The 17,247-nt window shown below is 38.8% G+C and overlaps 1 protein-coding gene across 1 annotated transcript in view; it reads right to left on the reverse strand.

Moving 5' to 3' along the window:
• Positions 1-17,247, reverse strand: part of bin3 (bridging integrator 3) — a 28,745-nt gene extending 11,498 nt beyond the window's left edge. The window contains exons 1-5 of the mRNA XM_071482577.1: positions 17,098-17,247; positions 10,745-10,793; positions 9,647-9,687; positions 4,809-4,870; positions 2,986-3,122 (exon numbers count right to left, since the gene is read on the reverse strand). Coding sequence (XP_071338678.1) covers positions 2,986-3,122; positions 4,809-4,870; positions 9,647-9,687; positions 10,745-10,793; positions 17,098-17,105 — 297 coding nt within the window. The 5' untranslated portion in view covers positions 17,106-17,247. The remainder of the gene's footprint in view (positions 1-2,985; positions 3,123-4,808; positions 4,871-9,646; positions 9,688-10,744; positions 10,794-17,097) is intronic.

A 17,247-nucleotide genomic window follows, 5' to 3' on the forward strand; every position in this document is an offset into this window, starting at 1 on the left:
GAGCATCCTCTACTGTGCTGCCGCCATCTACACTGGGGCTCAGCTTCGGCAGCAGTGTGCCGGGGGGGTTGTGCGCCCTCCTCAGCCCCAGAAATAAACACACAGACCTGGGCCACTGCTGCCTTCATTATCGCTGCACGTTTTATCTGCTGGCTCTCTCACTTGCGAGCCCTGCGGCACAACATCTCGTCTCAACACGGAGAAGAGCAAAGGGTGGATGCTTTTGTGTCTGTTTTGCTGGAGCAATAGGGTTTGCTGTTGGTGCCGTCAGAATCAACAGTCGGCTTGAAGGGAGAAGCTCGAGTAGTGTTCGAGTGAGTTGTGCTGGATTTTAAACACCTAGCAAACCTGAGGTGATATTCCACATTGCAAACTGACCAAAAAGTGCTCACGCTCACTATTTTGCCCTGAGCTCACTTTTAGCCACCCTGCAAAAGGAGCCACACAGCCCAGCCCAACCCTGGAACTGAGCACTGTGTTCAAGCGAGGATTTTTATTTAGTAAGACTGAAAGATGTGAACAGAAAATCAGGTGTGACCTAGCTGTCAAAATCCACTCTGGATCAAAGTGTGTTAAAAAAAAAAAATACAACCACGTCAATACAGTTGGTGACTGTTGTCCTCCACAAGTGAGAAACTGCTGGGATCAAAGTGCCTGGCTGAATCACTGTCAAACACATCCCAGTCACAGAGCCAAACAGGAAAACTACACACCATGGAGCCAGAAAATGGATCTGCTACTACACACTATATAAATATTGCTACTAGAGATGGTGCAAATACAAAGTTGCATTAAAATGAGAGATGGCTGAGTTGGTGAGGGAACTGAGGGGAGCCTGACCTGAGATAAATATTACAACTTTAGCCAGGAGGAAAAAGGAAAAGACTTTGATGCCGAAGGAGTCAATCTTCATACTATGGTCTCCAAATGACGTGGAAAGAAAGAGGTGGATTTAGAGTACACAACATTGACAGTCAAATGTGCATGGTAGCACTGGTTAAAATTTTTCTTTCGTACCATATTCAAAGACAGTGAAAATGGGCAAAAAAACAAATTTGATATTGTATAAAATCTGAAGAATGTTAAACTTTTTCTATCCTGAAAACAGTCAAACTGGCAGGAGTGCTCTCCTGGGCACTCGACCAAGCCAAGTCCTGGAACATACGCACCCGGGGTCACAAACCCACACGCTCAGTCCAACCCACATTCTACTTTGTCTGGTCACTCAAAATGGCTCCTGTAAAATTTGATGAGCTGTGAGCAAAGCCAGTCTGAAAGACTGGTATGTTAAAGCTTAAGAGGAAAGGAGAGAAAGAAAAATGACAACATAGTTGCTTAAAACTTCTCCTCACACATTTGGTATATTTTACATTCCATACAATAATCCTCCTATTCTGTGTGACGATTGACTGCTTCACTCACATATTGGTGAACTGGTTTGATTTTCTATGGAAACTGAGTCCAGTTCATGAGGTTTCACAGAAAATATAAATCAACCTAATATGTACATTTCCAGATGGTGTGCCATTCCAGAGATTCTACACTACAATTTTACAATGAAATAAGAAAAAAAAAACAAAAAAAAAAAAACAATCCACTTTTTTTTTTTTTTTTTACAGAGGTATTTCATTTTCTCCAGCTTGTTAGATTGTTGCTGAGGAGAAGGTTATGAAATCATTCTGGTTCACAACAAAATCTGAAAAGAAAGAAGAATATTTTAAGGCAACAAATGTGAAAAGCCCAGAACACCTAACAGCAGGGCAATGAGTCAAGAAAACACAGATGGAAAAAAGTCAATCGGTATATGCCTTAGTGTGATCTCCTGTGTTCTCTCCTGTATTTTTTCCCTCTTTAAAAGTCTACCCTTCACAGCATAGTGCCTTGAGGATGAACACATGCGGTGCCACTATGATTCACATTATAACTACCTGTGGCAATGATTCTAATCAAAAACTGAAGTGCACCCGGCAAATAATCTGAAGAATCCAGACAGCCAAAGAGGAGATCTTCACAAGTACATCTACGAGAGAGCAGGCTAGAATATGCTGTACTGCTTACAGTTGTGTAAAGAAATGCCTGCTTATCTATGGTGGCCCCTTAGGACAATACAAGAGCGAAAAGCACAATCATTAAAAGAAACACTCCAAATCAACAAATACTCTAAATATCAAAATACACAAAAAAAGCAACAACAGAGGAAATGTAGGCAAAGGATGTGATGGGCAATGTTTTATGGATGGCAATGTCAGTTTGGGTCAGCCTGTCAGACTGTCAGTCAGTCTGTTGGCATGGTCTGAAACTGGTGATTCCCTGCTTCTTCTTTCATCAAGTGTTACTAACAGAAACGTAATACTGCAGGCAGGATTTAAGAGTGTTGGAAGTATTATACATTCAAGATGATTGCAGCTGCTCCTCTTCATGAAGGAGGAAACAACTAACATTTTGCTTCAAACTCTCAAAACTATTTGGTGTGAACCATCAATGTAAAAAAATAAGTACTGAACTGAGGCCAAATGTTTGTTTCAAAAGTAAATGTAAGCAATAAAATAGAGTTGTCCACTACACAGGCTGTGAACAGAGTTACTTCTGTGGATTTTGTGGTGGGGGATATTTTCCTGTTGAGAAAAGGCCTTTCCATTGTATGAGTTATTTTAGACACCAGTGACTCACAAATGCATCAGTTTTCACAGCTGATAACCAGTAGCTTGAGCTTATAGAGGATGATGCCACAGATGCTTTTGAAAAGCAGCAGAAGGAAAGACATACGGATAGTTTTTAGTCCACAGGCTGCACAATATTGACAAATACGAAGACATGCATTTTCAACAAAACTCATCTAGTTTCCTACTTTGTATGTCTGAGGATAGACATTTCCTTTGATACCAGTGGCAAGTGCCAGGAAAACAAAGTAAAGAAAGAAAAGCAAAAGAGTGAAATGGCGCACAAAACATTTTACGTGTGGAAGACTGAGGGAATAAGTCTTACCTTCTCCTGGTTGAAGGAGTCCATCCTTCTCATTGCTGTATCTAAAGCATTCATGGACTCCAGAAAGGCCTGGTCCTGCTCACACAGTGGGTTACTCAGCAGGTCTGCAGAGATCTTGACCGCCGCTTTGGACATGGCTGATAAATACACACAAACCAGAGGATTCTGTTAAAACTTAAATAACTTTGTGCAAAGACTGTCATGTTAATTTACAGCCCATTCAAATGTTACTGAAAATGTCCTCCTCTACACATTCTAATCCAATTAAAAGCAAGATTTTAACATTTTTCTTAAAACATGGGGGCAATTTCTGTGGATTACACTAAGGCTTCAAGCGTTTCATCAGTGTATATGTTTGTATATGGTAGGGTCTTCAAAAGTGAGCTTTTGGGAAAGAAATAAAGAGCAAAAGCAGAATGGCATCGTGCTGCCCCCATTGTAAGAATCTGAGGGGGTGGTGGGGCTGCCTGCCGTGTTGAATATTCACCAGTGCACCAAGAATCTTTGCAATGTTTCTACACTGACAGCAACAATTACTGTTAATCTACACTCATGCCACTTTGTTTAGACACAGAGCACATATCAGATTATGGCTTCACTGTCAAAATAAATCAGCTGAACTGGGGAGACACAAGCTGAGAGGAGAGGCTGTGGTGAAAATGGGCTTCATGGAGATCTGGAACAGTCATTGGTCTCTTTTCACACTCCTTTGGGATTCTCTCAAGATCAATTTTCAACCAATCACTTATTGTGGTGTGGCATTTTTGCATTTCTCTTTTTGACAAGTAACAAATAGCCTGATTTGACCATGCCTGAAATGACTGAGAGACATGTTGATAATAAGGTTATGAAAATCAAGAAGTGACCTGAGGGTAGTGATTTTATTATTTGTGATAGCAGTGTGAAAAAAAGTGATACTCCTGCCCTTTGTAATCACCTGGGCCTGAGATAAGATGAACAAATTCATATTACAAAAAGCAGTTATCTGCCTGTCTGCCTGCCCCTTTTTTACTTAGCGTAATAGAAATTGTGAACAGGAGCAGCCCTTAAAAGATATATTCATCCCTCACCAGCTAATTGTCAGTGAGTTCAATAGAGTTTTGCATATCACCACTATTGACTTGATGAATGGTGGCCGGTAGAAAGCAGTGTGTTAAACGTAGTGTTGCCATGCATAGTAGGTCCAGTTCTTTGTTTGGTAGCAGTTTGTGGAGACGGGACCTGTGCGACAGATGGAATCCATTAACGATAATGAGGGCCTGACAGCGATGACACTTTGATGATGCAGACATCCATATTCCAGAGCACAAAGGAGAGGAAATGAGGAAGCCTCTCGCTCCTCCATCCATCCGCGCTCCTCCACCCCCACAACTGACTACTTACCACAGGCCAAGTCTACAGCTACTTCCTAAATACACAACTCCAAAACCAACAAATAAGCAAATAAAAAGTACGTAAACATGGTTTCTGTGGTCAGCAAATGCATGAATAAATGTAAGCAGAAATGGTAGAAAAATCAAGCCCTAACTGAGCACTGTACAAAAAGATACACTCATAAATCCAAAACACACACACACACACACACACTATGATAGCCTAGAAAAAAAACCTATAAAAGAAGATTAAGGCGGAGGCTTGCAGTCTCTCCTCTCATTTGTCAATTGTCTCATTTCGGAGCACTGACGCACCACCAAACAAACGAAGACAACTACATGCCTTTCTGGCCCTGAAAAAACCTGCCACGCAACATCAAGTATGTTGGTGAACAAGTGGAGATCAATGGCACACCAGGCGTTAACACACAGGTTGGTGGCAGAACACACCTAAATCAGCCTCAGTGCTTTTCTTCATGTCCTTGTGAAGCTTTTTCGTCTGATCCTCCAGCCTGGAAGTCAAAAGAAGAATGATTATCAGCCAGCTTCTGGTCGTGTAATACAGTAAGGCATCAGTAGTACTGACAACAATGGGAAATATGAACTGAACTGTATAACGAACAATCGCATTAGTTGCAGAATAACAGAATAGGAAAAAAAAAGAACACATCACATCATAATTTAATAATCTGTATATAATTCATAATCTGTTTCATTTACTCAAGACATGTTGACATGGACAAAGAAAGCACCAAACAAAAACCTAAAAAAGGAAATGAGTTTATGAAAATATGGTTCAAGAAGGAATTTCACATTTCATTGATTCCACATAAAATGTTATTATAACATCTGTTAGCTAATTAACAATACAGGGAATACTTCTTGTTGCTGTCAACTACATTTTCGCTCAAAAGCATTAATGTCTTCAATCATTCCACTGCACATATTCCATTGATGGGTGTTAAAAATGGCAATTACCAGACTATGGAGGCTGAAAACACATGCCATTCATTATATCAATTAAGGCAAATGAGGGGTTTCGAATGTCCCATGAGACTGCTTTCATATTGCTTCTCGTGGTAGGTTGAAAAGGGGAATCTGGTGGGGTTTCATTTCCATCATTGCTTTGAGGGATTATATTAACTAGGAAGACAATAGATGTGTAATCCCATAGGATTTCTGGTGGGGGCACTACGGCCACTGGCCACAAGATGAAAAGACATTGGTATCACACATATGGCTATTGAGAACTGAAACGCAAAAATGGAAGTAAATTTCCTCCAAATATAGAGTTTTTTTTATTGTCATTGTTTTATTGCTGCCAGAATACAAACGGCAGGTTCCTTCAATATTGCCACAGGTGCATGAACCAAACATAGAAGTGACCGGTACTCTGCTGCCCTGATACTGGCTGTTAACACTGTTAAGCCTAAGGAGTAGGGCTTCAAAACCATAATGCACCTCGAAGTCACTATCATTTATTATATTACTTACTTACTGAAGGGCAATATATTTCTGATATCATAAAAATACTCCAAATAGCTTGTGCAGCATCCTCACACCAAATATCAGCCGTTTTATAAACTTCAGATAAAGAACTTTCATAACATGAGGGATGTTATACATGTCACAAAATAGTAATAGCGTAGCAATAGAGTCCTCATAACAATAGTGGTAAAAACTTTACCTATCCTCTATAACTTGTCCTCTACATGTTATGTTTACATTAACCACATGTCAGATTACAGCTTTGATTTTAGATTGTTACCTGTTTTTGCAAGTAGACTCTGAGGATGTAGGGTCCAAGGGTAAATAAAAATCATTAATTATTTTCTATCATAACTTGTCCTCTACATGCTTTTGTTTGCCTTGACGTTATTTAGGATTTTATACTGAATCGCCACAGACCAGATGGAGGTTGTTCCAAAAATGTCATTTGCAGTAAATGATGTAACTTCATCCCTTATTGTTCACACCACAGGAAAAAAAACATTCTGTCAGAACAATCTCCACAGTAACTTCTTGTATCCCTTTCACCAATTAGATGTAACTGGTTCTCATACGCCATATTAGCCTTCTTCTAAAGTAATCAAACTGTACACTTACATTTCAGATATTCAAAAATAGGCATTTCTAATTTGCAACAGATGCTACTCACATTATAGTCAATATTATCAGCAATACTTCAGGCAGGATTTAGGCAGTATCTAATAATTAGAGGGTGCCTTCCTATTTTCATAATATAGGTTGTTCAGTAAATATATTTTCAGTGTTTTAGTAAACCAGGACAATGTGCTGAATGTGAAGAGTTCGGAACAGTTTTTCTGTATTGTTTAAAGAGAAAAAAACTGACCAAAGAGACAATATTTCCATGCAGCTATCATATTACAGTCTGTTATGAATCATACCTGCAGCTAGAAAATTGCTTCTGACATTGTTATAAACATCTGGAAATATTGATATGTGGCAACTTTTGTCATCACAGTCTTTGTAATGGCTGCAAGCAGAAGCAGTTGAGAAATCATACTACATAACTAGATTTTGTTTTGAACGCAATTCTGAATGCCAGCGGAATTAATGGGGGCCATCATGTATAACAAACTGAAACAAAAATAGTGTCTTGTAAATTGGCTGACACAATTAACACTTGAGAGTAATGAAAGAAGGCAAATATGAGATGAGGAAAATAACAGTATAACAGTAAAACCTTGCCAGTCATGGACATCGGTTTTTGCAGGATAGTGGGTGAAAGCATCTTACTATGTAAACAAACTAACATGCTCTGAGACCAATGTCTGTGCACTTGAGAAGTGGTCTTGTAGAGCTTGTTTGTGCATGTGAAACCCATGTTCCAAACAGTACCTCCTACTCCAAAATATATTGCACAATGCTGCTTCATCTTCTGTCTGCATTGACAGTGAGAGAGCCATTATGGATAAGTGCCAGGTGAGCCTGGAGTCTCTTTCCAGAAGGTGCTAATAGAGCGACATAGTGGAACAGCTGCTGCTCCTTGCTCCAGCGCCCCAATGTTGGGCCTGTGCTGCCACAATCATCTATCCACATCGCCTATTGAAAACTGCAAAGGCCCTACTGCATTTTACATGACTTTGACACACAAAGCCTTTGTATGACACTAGATAATGAAGAGGCATTCAACCACGAATGGCTGCTCACACCAGACTCTTCCTTTTGGGTAAATTCCTGGTTACTGCCATTCAGAGAACTGAGTCAGGCACGATAGTTCCATGTAAATCACTGCTAAAACCACAAAATTATACCAGACCCTGTGCACACCTATTTCACCTATTTACTACATAGAGTTCTCTAGTATCAGTACAATTAATCTGACCACTGCAATATTTTTGCAACCTGGCATGTGTGTATCAATCCCAATAATTCATACCACTACATTTTCTCACATCCTTCTTACAACATATTAATCGTGAAAAGTTTGTTTGATACACCCAAAGGTAAATAAACTGATAGTCAATGATTGTGTTTTTGTTTTGTGTGTGTATGTGTGTGTTGTTCAGTTTTTTAGGTGACACAGTGACATAGTTTGTCACCAAGACAGCGCTAACAAGTTTATTTTTCAGCTGCAAAATATCTGGCTCACTACATATTTTTGTCATAAACATTAAGAACGACAAAAAATCAAAAGTTATACCTTATCAAAAATGTTAATGTATGATCTGTGTTTATATTGAAAAAAAGTTTCATGAGCTATGATTAGCATGCTGATGTGGATGTGGCAATTATGCTTGTTTTAAATTCAATATTATCAATACACACACAACATCACAAGTCAAATTACACCAATTGTTTTTAGTCAGGTGGACAGAATGCAAAAGCAGGTATCATGGTTTAGGCCTATCAAGTATATTTAGGCAACAGATAGACCATGATGTGTTGATATGGATCTCTAGGGTGGAGAACCCAAATGTCTGTACATGCCTGCTGCTCTGACTCATCTATAAGGTCTATTGGCACCACACCTTCCTGATAAAGGGCCCTCCTTCTCAACAAAACCTGAGAGGAAAATGGTGCTCCCACTCATTCTGCAGGGCCCTCAGGGAGTTCCTATAACCTCTGCCTCACAGTAAGAGAAGGCCCAGATGTACTGAGCTTTTGGGCCTTGGGTTCTTAAATGCTCTGAACCCCTCTCACCTTTGTTTCATAGAAACACTCATATCACATTACGAATTTCAAATAGGGTTGTTAAGAAATAGATAATAGCTGAAGTATTTACTTTTTAATTTAGGCGTTTTAGTTACCTCTAAAGAGCTTTGAGAATGTCAACATGCACAAATTAATCAAATACGTTGACACTTAGCTTTTTCTGAATTTGTGAACACTAATGATACAGTTATAGGAAGGTTATAACTTTTATCTTAAAGCTGGGATTATCAGAGGTTGAGGAGAATATCTAATAGAAAGAAAGCTCTCTTTCCCAATTTCTAATTTCCACCATAGCTCAAATGCGGGATGCCTTTCACAGATCACTGTTGAGAAAAAAAGTGACCAAACACAGCAGGGATTGACACATTGTGTGGGACAAAGACACTGTATTGTATAACGAGGAGCATGTTAAGTGTGAGTTTCTCAGAATGCTTTGTAAACATGTAAATCCAAAATACCTATATGGTATGTAAAATTATACAGTAATTGCACATTACACAAAAACAACAACTACAACCTAATTTTGGATCAACATTCATACATTTGTGTAGAGTACATATTTCTTACATACTAGGGAATGCAAGATAACATATATAAATATGATAAATAATACAAACACTTAAATCAGTATTGTCACAACAGGGAATTGCCTCATACACCCCACATTGTTCTTAACACAGCACCAGGCTCATAAATACCATTCATAGTAGAAGTTACAATTAGAAAGCCATTATGCTATACTTTCATGTTTCTATAACACTTTCTATACACTTTCCATTACACTATTTCTCTTGTTTCATTATACCCCTAAATAAGCCAAAAATTTAATCTTGATGAATTTTTCATGTTGGCACAAGGAGGCCTCTGAGATAAATTTGAAAATGCATTATGTGGACACCATGTCTGTGAGGAGAAATCATGTTTACCCAAACTGAAGGCACCAAAACACAGTTTTACACACATGCACACATGGACCTCCAGCACACATTGCAACACAGACAAAATTTTTAGTTAATTATAAAACCTTTAATAGTAATAGTGGTAGTTTATCAGTGCTAGTAATAAGAATCATCTACCTTATAAACCTTGGTTCAAAATGCGAAACTTACTTTTGGAGTTTGTCATATTCACGCTCGAAGTCTCTTTCAACCTAAAAGAAAAAAAAAAGAATGCATTTCATGTAAAATTCTGTGATTTAATTATCTAACATGTGTGTTCATTGTATTTGTTCAACTGCAGAAAATTATTAATAAGAAGGCATGAACACACAATTATCAAATAGCCCTTTTTGACTGCAGACTCTGAGCAAATATATTTTCCAGAGGCTAAGCTAACCAATTTGGGGAGAAGATTTATGTTTATATTTATTTAAGACAGATGAGAATGGATTAAAAATAAAGTAATCACATAGTTGTAATACACACCGGCAACAACCATTTCAGGTTTGTAGTCTGAATAAATTCTGTGTATAAATTGTTGTTGTCACAAGGCTGACCACTGACCACTCAACCATCGTCAATACTACTATCATTACTTGAAAAGTTACTGAGTCATGTCCTTTCTCAGGGACTTTTTGAGGAGCATAAACAAACTATAGCTGGAGATGGGTTCCAGTGGCTGAAATGCAGGTGAAATATATCAAGTTCTCAGGGTGAACAATGGCTGACAGCCTGTCCAACCATTTCTCTAAAACATGTTGAGCGGGTTACTGAGGCCTCAGGAGTTCCTGTCTTGTGGTTCTGTGGGCTCCTGGATTTAAACACAGAGGCCAAAACTCTGAGGGAGGCAGTTGACACTTTGTCACTAGCGGGCCATCTAACTGGGCTTCCTCTAACCCACTCCCTGGTTTTTGCTTAGGATGGCACAGGAAGCTGGAAACCGAGTCTGACAGAGACTGCCGGGCCACAGACCCATTACAGTGGAAGTGGTTTTCTCCAGCAAGGAGAGCACCCACTCACTGTCACTTCAAGGTAACCACCTCTGCCCCCTTTTGACTGTGGCACATTGTTGACATTATTCAGACCACTATTTATGTTGTATGTATCATTTATGAAGTTAACTACTACAGACCTTTACAAAAGCACATTTTTACAAATACACCATTACAGCAACATCTTTTTTAAATGTTGCATACACGTGTTTGAAATCTCTGCACTAAATCTTTTTGAGTGATGAGTGACCTGAGTACGTTTGGTCTTGTTACTTACAGTTTTAGAGACAATCTGCTTCTTTGGTTGTCCAATCTTGAAGGGAATCCTGAAATGGCACAAAAAGAAACGGCAGGTGACATAAGCAACTGGCAAATGACTATGTAAAAGGTGAAATTAATGAATGCTTAGATGGTCACTTGTTGGATGATGGCTGACTAGAAGTCACTGCTGTTAATCCATGCTCCTCTTAAGTATTCAGTGAAAAGCCATATAGATTAACTTCACATCATCAGTGAAAACATCTGGCTCCCATTGCAAGCAGATTTCACTAAAGTAAAGTGGTTGTCACTTCTTCCCTATGTTGCTTTACTGTATGACCCTGGCTGGCAATCAAACACAGATGCACTCGCTATACTGGCATGACAGGGTGACACCATAATATATTGGGAATCAAAAAGGCACAACCAGGACACTGACTTTCCTGTAAAAGATCAACATCAAAACATGTCATGAGGTCTAGTGTACCTGCAGTAGTTGCACCTAATTTTCAGCATGAAATACAAACTTTTCCGCACTCTTAAAAGAACAACACACAGACGCGGCAACTATAGTTTTCGTAAAAGAAAACGAGACCTGTTCCCTCTTAGTTAAAACAATCTTTTATCCCCATTTCAAACCCTTGCCTATGCCTTAATAAGTTGCTACAGAGCATCAGAGTGCCTTGAGAATCCATGAGGCAGAAAACACTGCCTTACCAATGTGCTTGGCTGTAGGTTGTCATTGATGTGGCACTAATGGCCTGAAATCTAAGCTGTATGATGGACAGTTGCTGCTGACAGGCAGGGTGAGGCAGCAGCTGCGTCAAAAGAAAGGTGTGTAGAATAATGAGATGGAAAAGAGAGGGTGTGATGCAGGGGCTCGTTGTGCAACCAGGGAATGCTACTGATGTGTGGGGAAGATCCTTTTGATGACAGCTCAATCACAAAACTCAACGTGGTCAAATAACAACAGGATTAATCTAGTTAAAAAAAAAAAAAAAAAAAATGAAAAAACCCACCAAAACAAAAAAAAAAACAAACCACAGGTTTCCCCAGTGGCTCGGGTATAAAGACTTCATTTGATTTGCTGGCTCTGTGGTGTTTCTGTTCTTTAGGTTGTATAAAGTATCAATGGTCTTGACCTTGCTTTCAATGAAGACAAACTCAAGTTATCCAAATATGAGCAGATTACAAATGCCTAACAGCATTTTGTTGCTTTTGGCTCAGGAAAGTAGTTTCACCGACTGTGTCATCTTCTGGGTGAGCCATCACGGAAAATAACCACAGAACTTACTTATGTGACTCACCTTTCTGTGATTACCTGATTAGTACACTATGACGTCACACTACATACAACACGTACGTACACATCAGTCTGCAAAACTGTTTTCCAAAACACAGCAGCATAATTGAATGGAGAGTTCTTTGAATGTAAACTTAGGCTGTGCTCTCCAAAAGCTAAAATAAGGAGAACTAGCAGCCTCACACAGTCAGACTACATCTTGCAAGAGCCTGAGAGTTAAGTCTGAAAACAACCACTCCAAGATCAAGTCAGCCTGGTCAGACATGTGCCAAAAAAATCACAGAAAGTTCATGACTTGCCTGACTTAACACTAGTTTTTCATATTAAGTACATATCCCATTAACCCTTTCAGTCAGTGTGGGTGAGAACCTGCTCCTTATGACCACTGTTCCTCTTGCTAATGCAGTATTCCTATATTTACCCACAGCATTTGCTGCATATGTGACTCACGAATACTAATAGGTTTTATACTAATAGATATTAGTGTACCGTGCCGCTAGAATTAACTTGTTCTAGTGAATGACGCTTGTTCCTCTGAGGGGCATTAAAGGTTGTCTTTCCAATAATATTTATGATTGTTTTAATTACTGTGTTGTGTATCTGAATTGTGTTATTATAATGTATATAATATATGTAATATCTCTCAAATAGATCTTGATCTTAATTAGAATTGCTGAATAAATAAAGTCTTACTAACAAATTTGTGTAACCGAAGTGTGTGTGTCCATTGTAACAACAGACAAATTTATGGGTGAAATTTAAGGGAAAATAACAGAACTCATGAGTAAAAGATGACACATAGTAGCTGCATAGTGCTAAAATACAGTCAATGTGTTTGTATTTAAAGATGACTGATGAGTATATTATCACTTTTTTGATTTGGTCTTTGGAGAGCAACAGCAGTGCATTCAAATTGATTTTGCATTTGATTATTTTTTTATTGTTTCCCTCTGGTTGGACAATTGGTTTTCTACCAGCTTGCACAGCAACAGCTTTTGTTGTTTCCGCTCATTTGGTGGGTGTGTCAAGGAGAAAATCATGACATCCACAGCAAAAACCCAATTGAAGCATTATGTATAAACATTGCAGTGTTGCAAACAGCTGTCAGTGCATTATAAAATATATATTTAAATGGTTGCTTTCAATGTTCTCTTTTGCTACATCTTGGCAGAGCTGTCCATGTAAGGATTTGTTTCACGATGACATCAAGAGAGTCTCTCCAAGTGTAACTATATTAGGTTGGAGTTTCCCTTTAATGTACATATTTGCTTGGAAAAATAGTCCTTAATGTTATAGATTCAGATTATATCCACTTCTACAAAGAGCCAAAGGAAAGCCGTCACTCTCTTCAACTACTCATGAGAACTGGCAAACACACCAAGTGAAGTGTGCTTCAGAGAGGGAGAGGGAAAATGTAGCAGGCAACCAGAGGGAGAGAACGAGTAAGAGGAAGGATGGTAGTCACTGTGAGAATCATTTCTACTGTTTCTTCACACAGCAATATTTCTGTAGGGGCTGTCACATTTAGAAACATTGGTAAATCGGGTCCTGTGAACCGAGAACTAGTGTCTGACATGGCAGAGGCCTGGCCACAAGACAGCTGAAGACAGAAAACATGTGTTTTACACAAACTTAAGTCCAAATTTTTCAGAAAACAAATCTAAGCCTAGCAGTGGCAGGTGTGGGTAGTTCAGATGAACACTGGCTTGGTATTTTCTGCTAAATATTTTGGACAATTTGATAAATATTATATGTAATCATTATAGTATATATACATGTTACAGTACTTGAATCCAAAGATTCACAAACTCATTGACTCATACAAGTAAATACCAAGTAGGATTTGTAGAGAATCACAGTAACTTGAGAGGTCATTGGTAATATTCATACATTGCCCATTTTCAGGCCCTGATGACTACTCTGTTACACATTTGCTGTCATTATCCACAGATTGGTCAACTTGCATTTACAGAGCTATCTGATCTTTGCTTTAATAGGCTGCACGTCACTGCCATCAAGCAAGCACGTAGGAAGGAACAAAGACATAACAGTCTTTTCTATCCTGGACACATTATGCACTGACTGGAAGACCCAATGGCTTTTCACTAAAACTGCCAATGTGTATGCCATTAGAGGGATAGTGCATCATTCAACCTTGGGTATTCCATGGAGCACAGAAGGCTGGTTGAAGATGTTGGGAAGTGGAATTGTTCTGATGGTGACCCATAAGTCAAACCTCTCACGTCATAGAAGCAAGTGTGCAGGCCACGCTGGAATGCATCAGTCAGCAGAGCCCATAAAAGACTCTTTTCATTGGTTGAGCACCCAACTCTTGACCTTGTGTTTGGCAGTGCGTGCTGGTGGAAGCGTCGCTTGCCAGCTATTGACTGTCTGACTGAACTGAGTGACGCCATCTTGCTTACTTGATTACAGTCTTCCTTGAAAATGACACTACGAATGTGTAACCTATTATAAAACAAGTTAATGCACATACACGTCACAGGCGTACTGAAGGAGTTCGTCATTTCCCCTTGACTTGCAAACATGAATTGTGAGAAACAAGCACTGACCTTGCGCAAACCTCTTTTTAAACTCTGCAACAGCTGCACATAATTGAGGACTGGTATGACATACTTTCCCATACTTGTAAAAATCAATTATAGTCATTGCCGAATTCATAGTGAATCCTACAGTAAAATTCAAAACATGTCCAAAGAACATACAACTATCGTGGATGTTAATGGGCTGCAAACTTAGAAGATATTGTACAAGAGGCACAGCCCAGCTTCGTGGTCTGCAAAGGCCAAAAGCCTAAAATGACAGAAAGATATACCAAAGAAGCTATTACTTTCATAGTGGCTATTTCTTTGCATACGTTTTTGTTCCACTCATCACACTCTATCAAAGACAATAAAATGCCTCACCCCCTATCTGACACATACAACAGATTACACACCTTGCTGGACCTGGTGGACAACTGTTTCCCAAGAACAGAAAATAAATCTTTTCCAGGAAACATGAAACAACCTGCTGCCAAAAAAGATATGACAATAGAGGTGTACCACAGTAAAGAATACAATATACAGTATACATATAGTTGCTTTTGGCTACAGATTTAGACTATGGCTATTTAGACAAAGAGTCAAAATGAGAAGAAACAGTGGAGCAAATGATAAATAAACTCTGAGTCTTTCTTTCAACTCTCGGAGTTTTTTTTTGAAGCAAAGATTTTGAGATTTCTTCTTTGTCTCCAGATAGAACTTAGGTTGAGTCAGAACTAGTACTGATGTAAGCCCAAAAGGCCAATTGATACATGTGAACAATGCTGAAACATTATTTAAATAAACAAAGAAGAGTCAAGAATGAGAAATACATAATCTGTTGCAGACAAACACATTTTTCTAGTTGCCATTAGACTGAAAATGATAGCACAGCCTTATTTACTGCTGTTCAGGATGGTCACCAGCTAGAAGGAAGATCTCTGACTACAAGACTCACAGATTCAGCTGATGTATGCAGACTGTGTCACAAGACCAACTGTTTACTCCACCTGTCTTCATTTACTGACGTTAATTTTATAAGCTTTTGTGGCTCCATAAAAACTTACCGTCCAAATCTCCAAAGGGACACAAGCATATATTTATATAATGCACAGTGATAATGTTAATCTATCTAACCTGTTAATCATTTTTATTTTCATTGATGATTAGATTTGAAGCTATTCTTTTCATTATTGAATAATCTTCCAATTATTTTCTCTATGAATTGTTATGAAATACCGGCCCATCACAACAAAAGGTGACATCTTGAATGGACCAAAACCCATAGATATTCATTTCTCTGTCACATAAGACAAAGAAAGTACCAAATTCTCACGTTAGAAGCTGAAATCAGAAAATGATTGGTATTTTTGTTTGAAAAATAAATAACTGCTGATCAATATTTTTTCCATTTGATTTTTTTTGTCAACTAATTGTTTATTTGACTGTCTCCACTGTAATACTTATTAAAGTGCCTTTATTTGTGAGGCTATACTGACCAATGAAACAGGTGCTTCCAAGTAAACACAAGCCAGAGACAGGGTCTGCAGACAAAACTATCAACTGTGCCCATAAAACCAGATACATGCTTAGCTGTAAGTAACTTCTAACTTGGTTTATTAGCCCAAACGTTAAGGCAGTGTAAAGTCCACAGAACAACTATCAGACTTGTGCTGCACTACTAAAACAACATTTAAACACAGTGGTGTCCAACAAGCTTCAATATACGTGCAGTTTTGTTAGTACCCTTGATACCCTTAACATGTTTACTGTTAGGGGTATCAACACACTGACTAACCAACCTATATTCAAGGAAATACTATCAGTTCGTCACTACTATGCGCTGCATACATAGATAATACACCATACAACGCCATAACATTAGTATTATATCTAAACAGGTGTAGAAAAAGAAACAAATTCTCCTCAGTGGTTCAGGAGTGTTTATCTAAATGCTAACGTTAGCCAGAGACGAATGACTGCTGTCAACCTCAGTTCCCTTTAAATGGCTTCACTGTTGACCCTGCTGACCCGACATTTGACTACATTGAGTTTCTATGATATACCTAGCTATGTTTATCCAAACATTATAAACAAGCAGCAAGTACCTAACTCTATTTCTGGAGATGACTTGCTCATTAATGTTTTCAGCCTTTCAACCTAAGTGTCGTTAACTAGCTTAGCCACAGAGCAAGACTTTACCAAACAGGTCGAAGTTTGCAACAACTGTCGCTTTGCTACCAACTGTTTAACAAAACATACACGACTTCTGTGCAAACCAACAACATGTGAACTGTTATAAAACGAGTCTGTTTGAAAAGTAGCTACTTGTTTCTTTTTTTCGTTAGCCGTGAGTTTGACAAGCTAATGCTAACTGCTATTCAACTACTGTTTGTGTAGCGCTTCCGGGAAATAGTCGGAGCCCTGTCGACAAGCAGTTCAGTTCTAGGTCATTATGGACGTGTCCTGTCAGATGATACGTTTCTATCTTCCTAGTACCTCGAATAATAGTGTAACCAGAATACATACCAGCTCATTTTGAGTGAACTTTTGTTCCGGTTTCATTGGGTTGTTTTATTATCTTCCGAGGACCTCATCCCTTTCCACCAGTCAACAGTAGAGCGTTGAACAGGAAGTCCGGAGTTTAGCCACTTGTGTTTCCTCTCAGGATTTATTTAT

Source organism: Trachinotus anak, unplaced genomic scaffold, assembly GCF_046630095.1.
Source record: "Trachinotus anak isolate AG129_WGS33_773 ecotype Australia unplaced genomic scaffold, CSIRO_AGI_Tana_v1 ptg000008l, whole genome shotgun sequence".
In the NCBI taxonomy this organism is placed as follows: domain Eukaryota; kingdom Metazoa; phylum Chordata; class Actinopteri; order Carangiformes; family Carangidae; genus Trachinotus; species Trachinotus anak.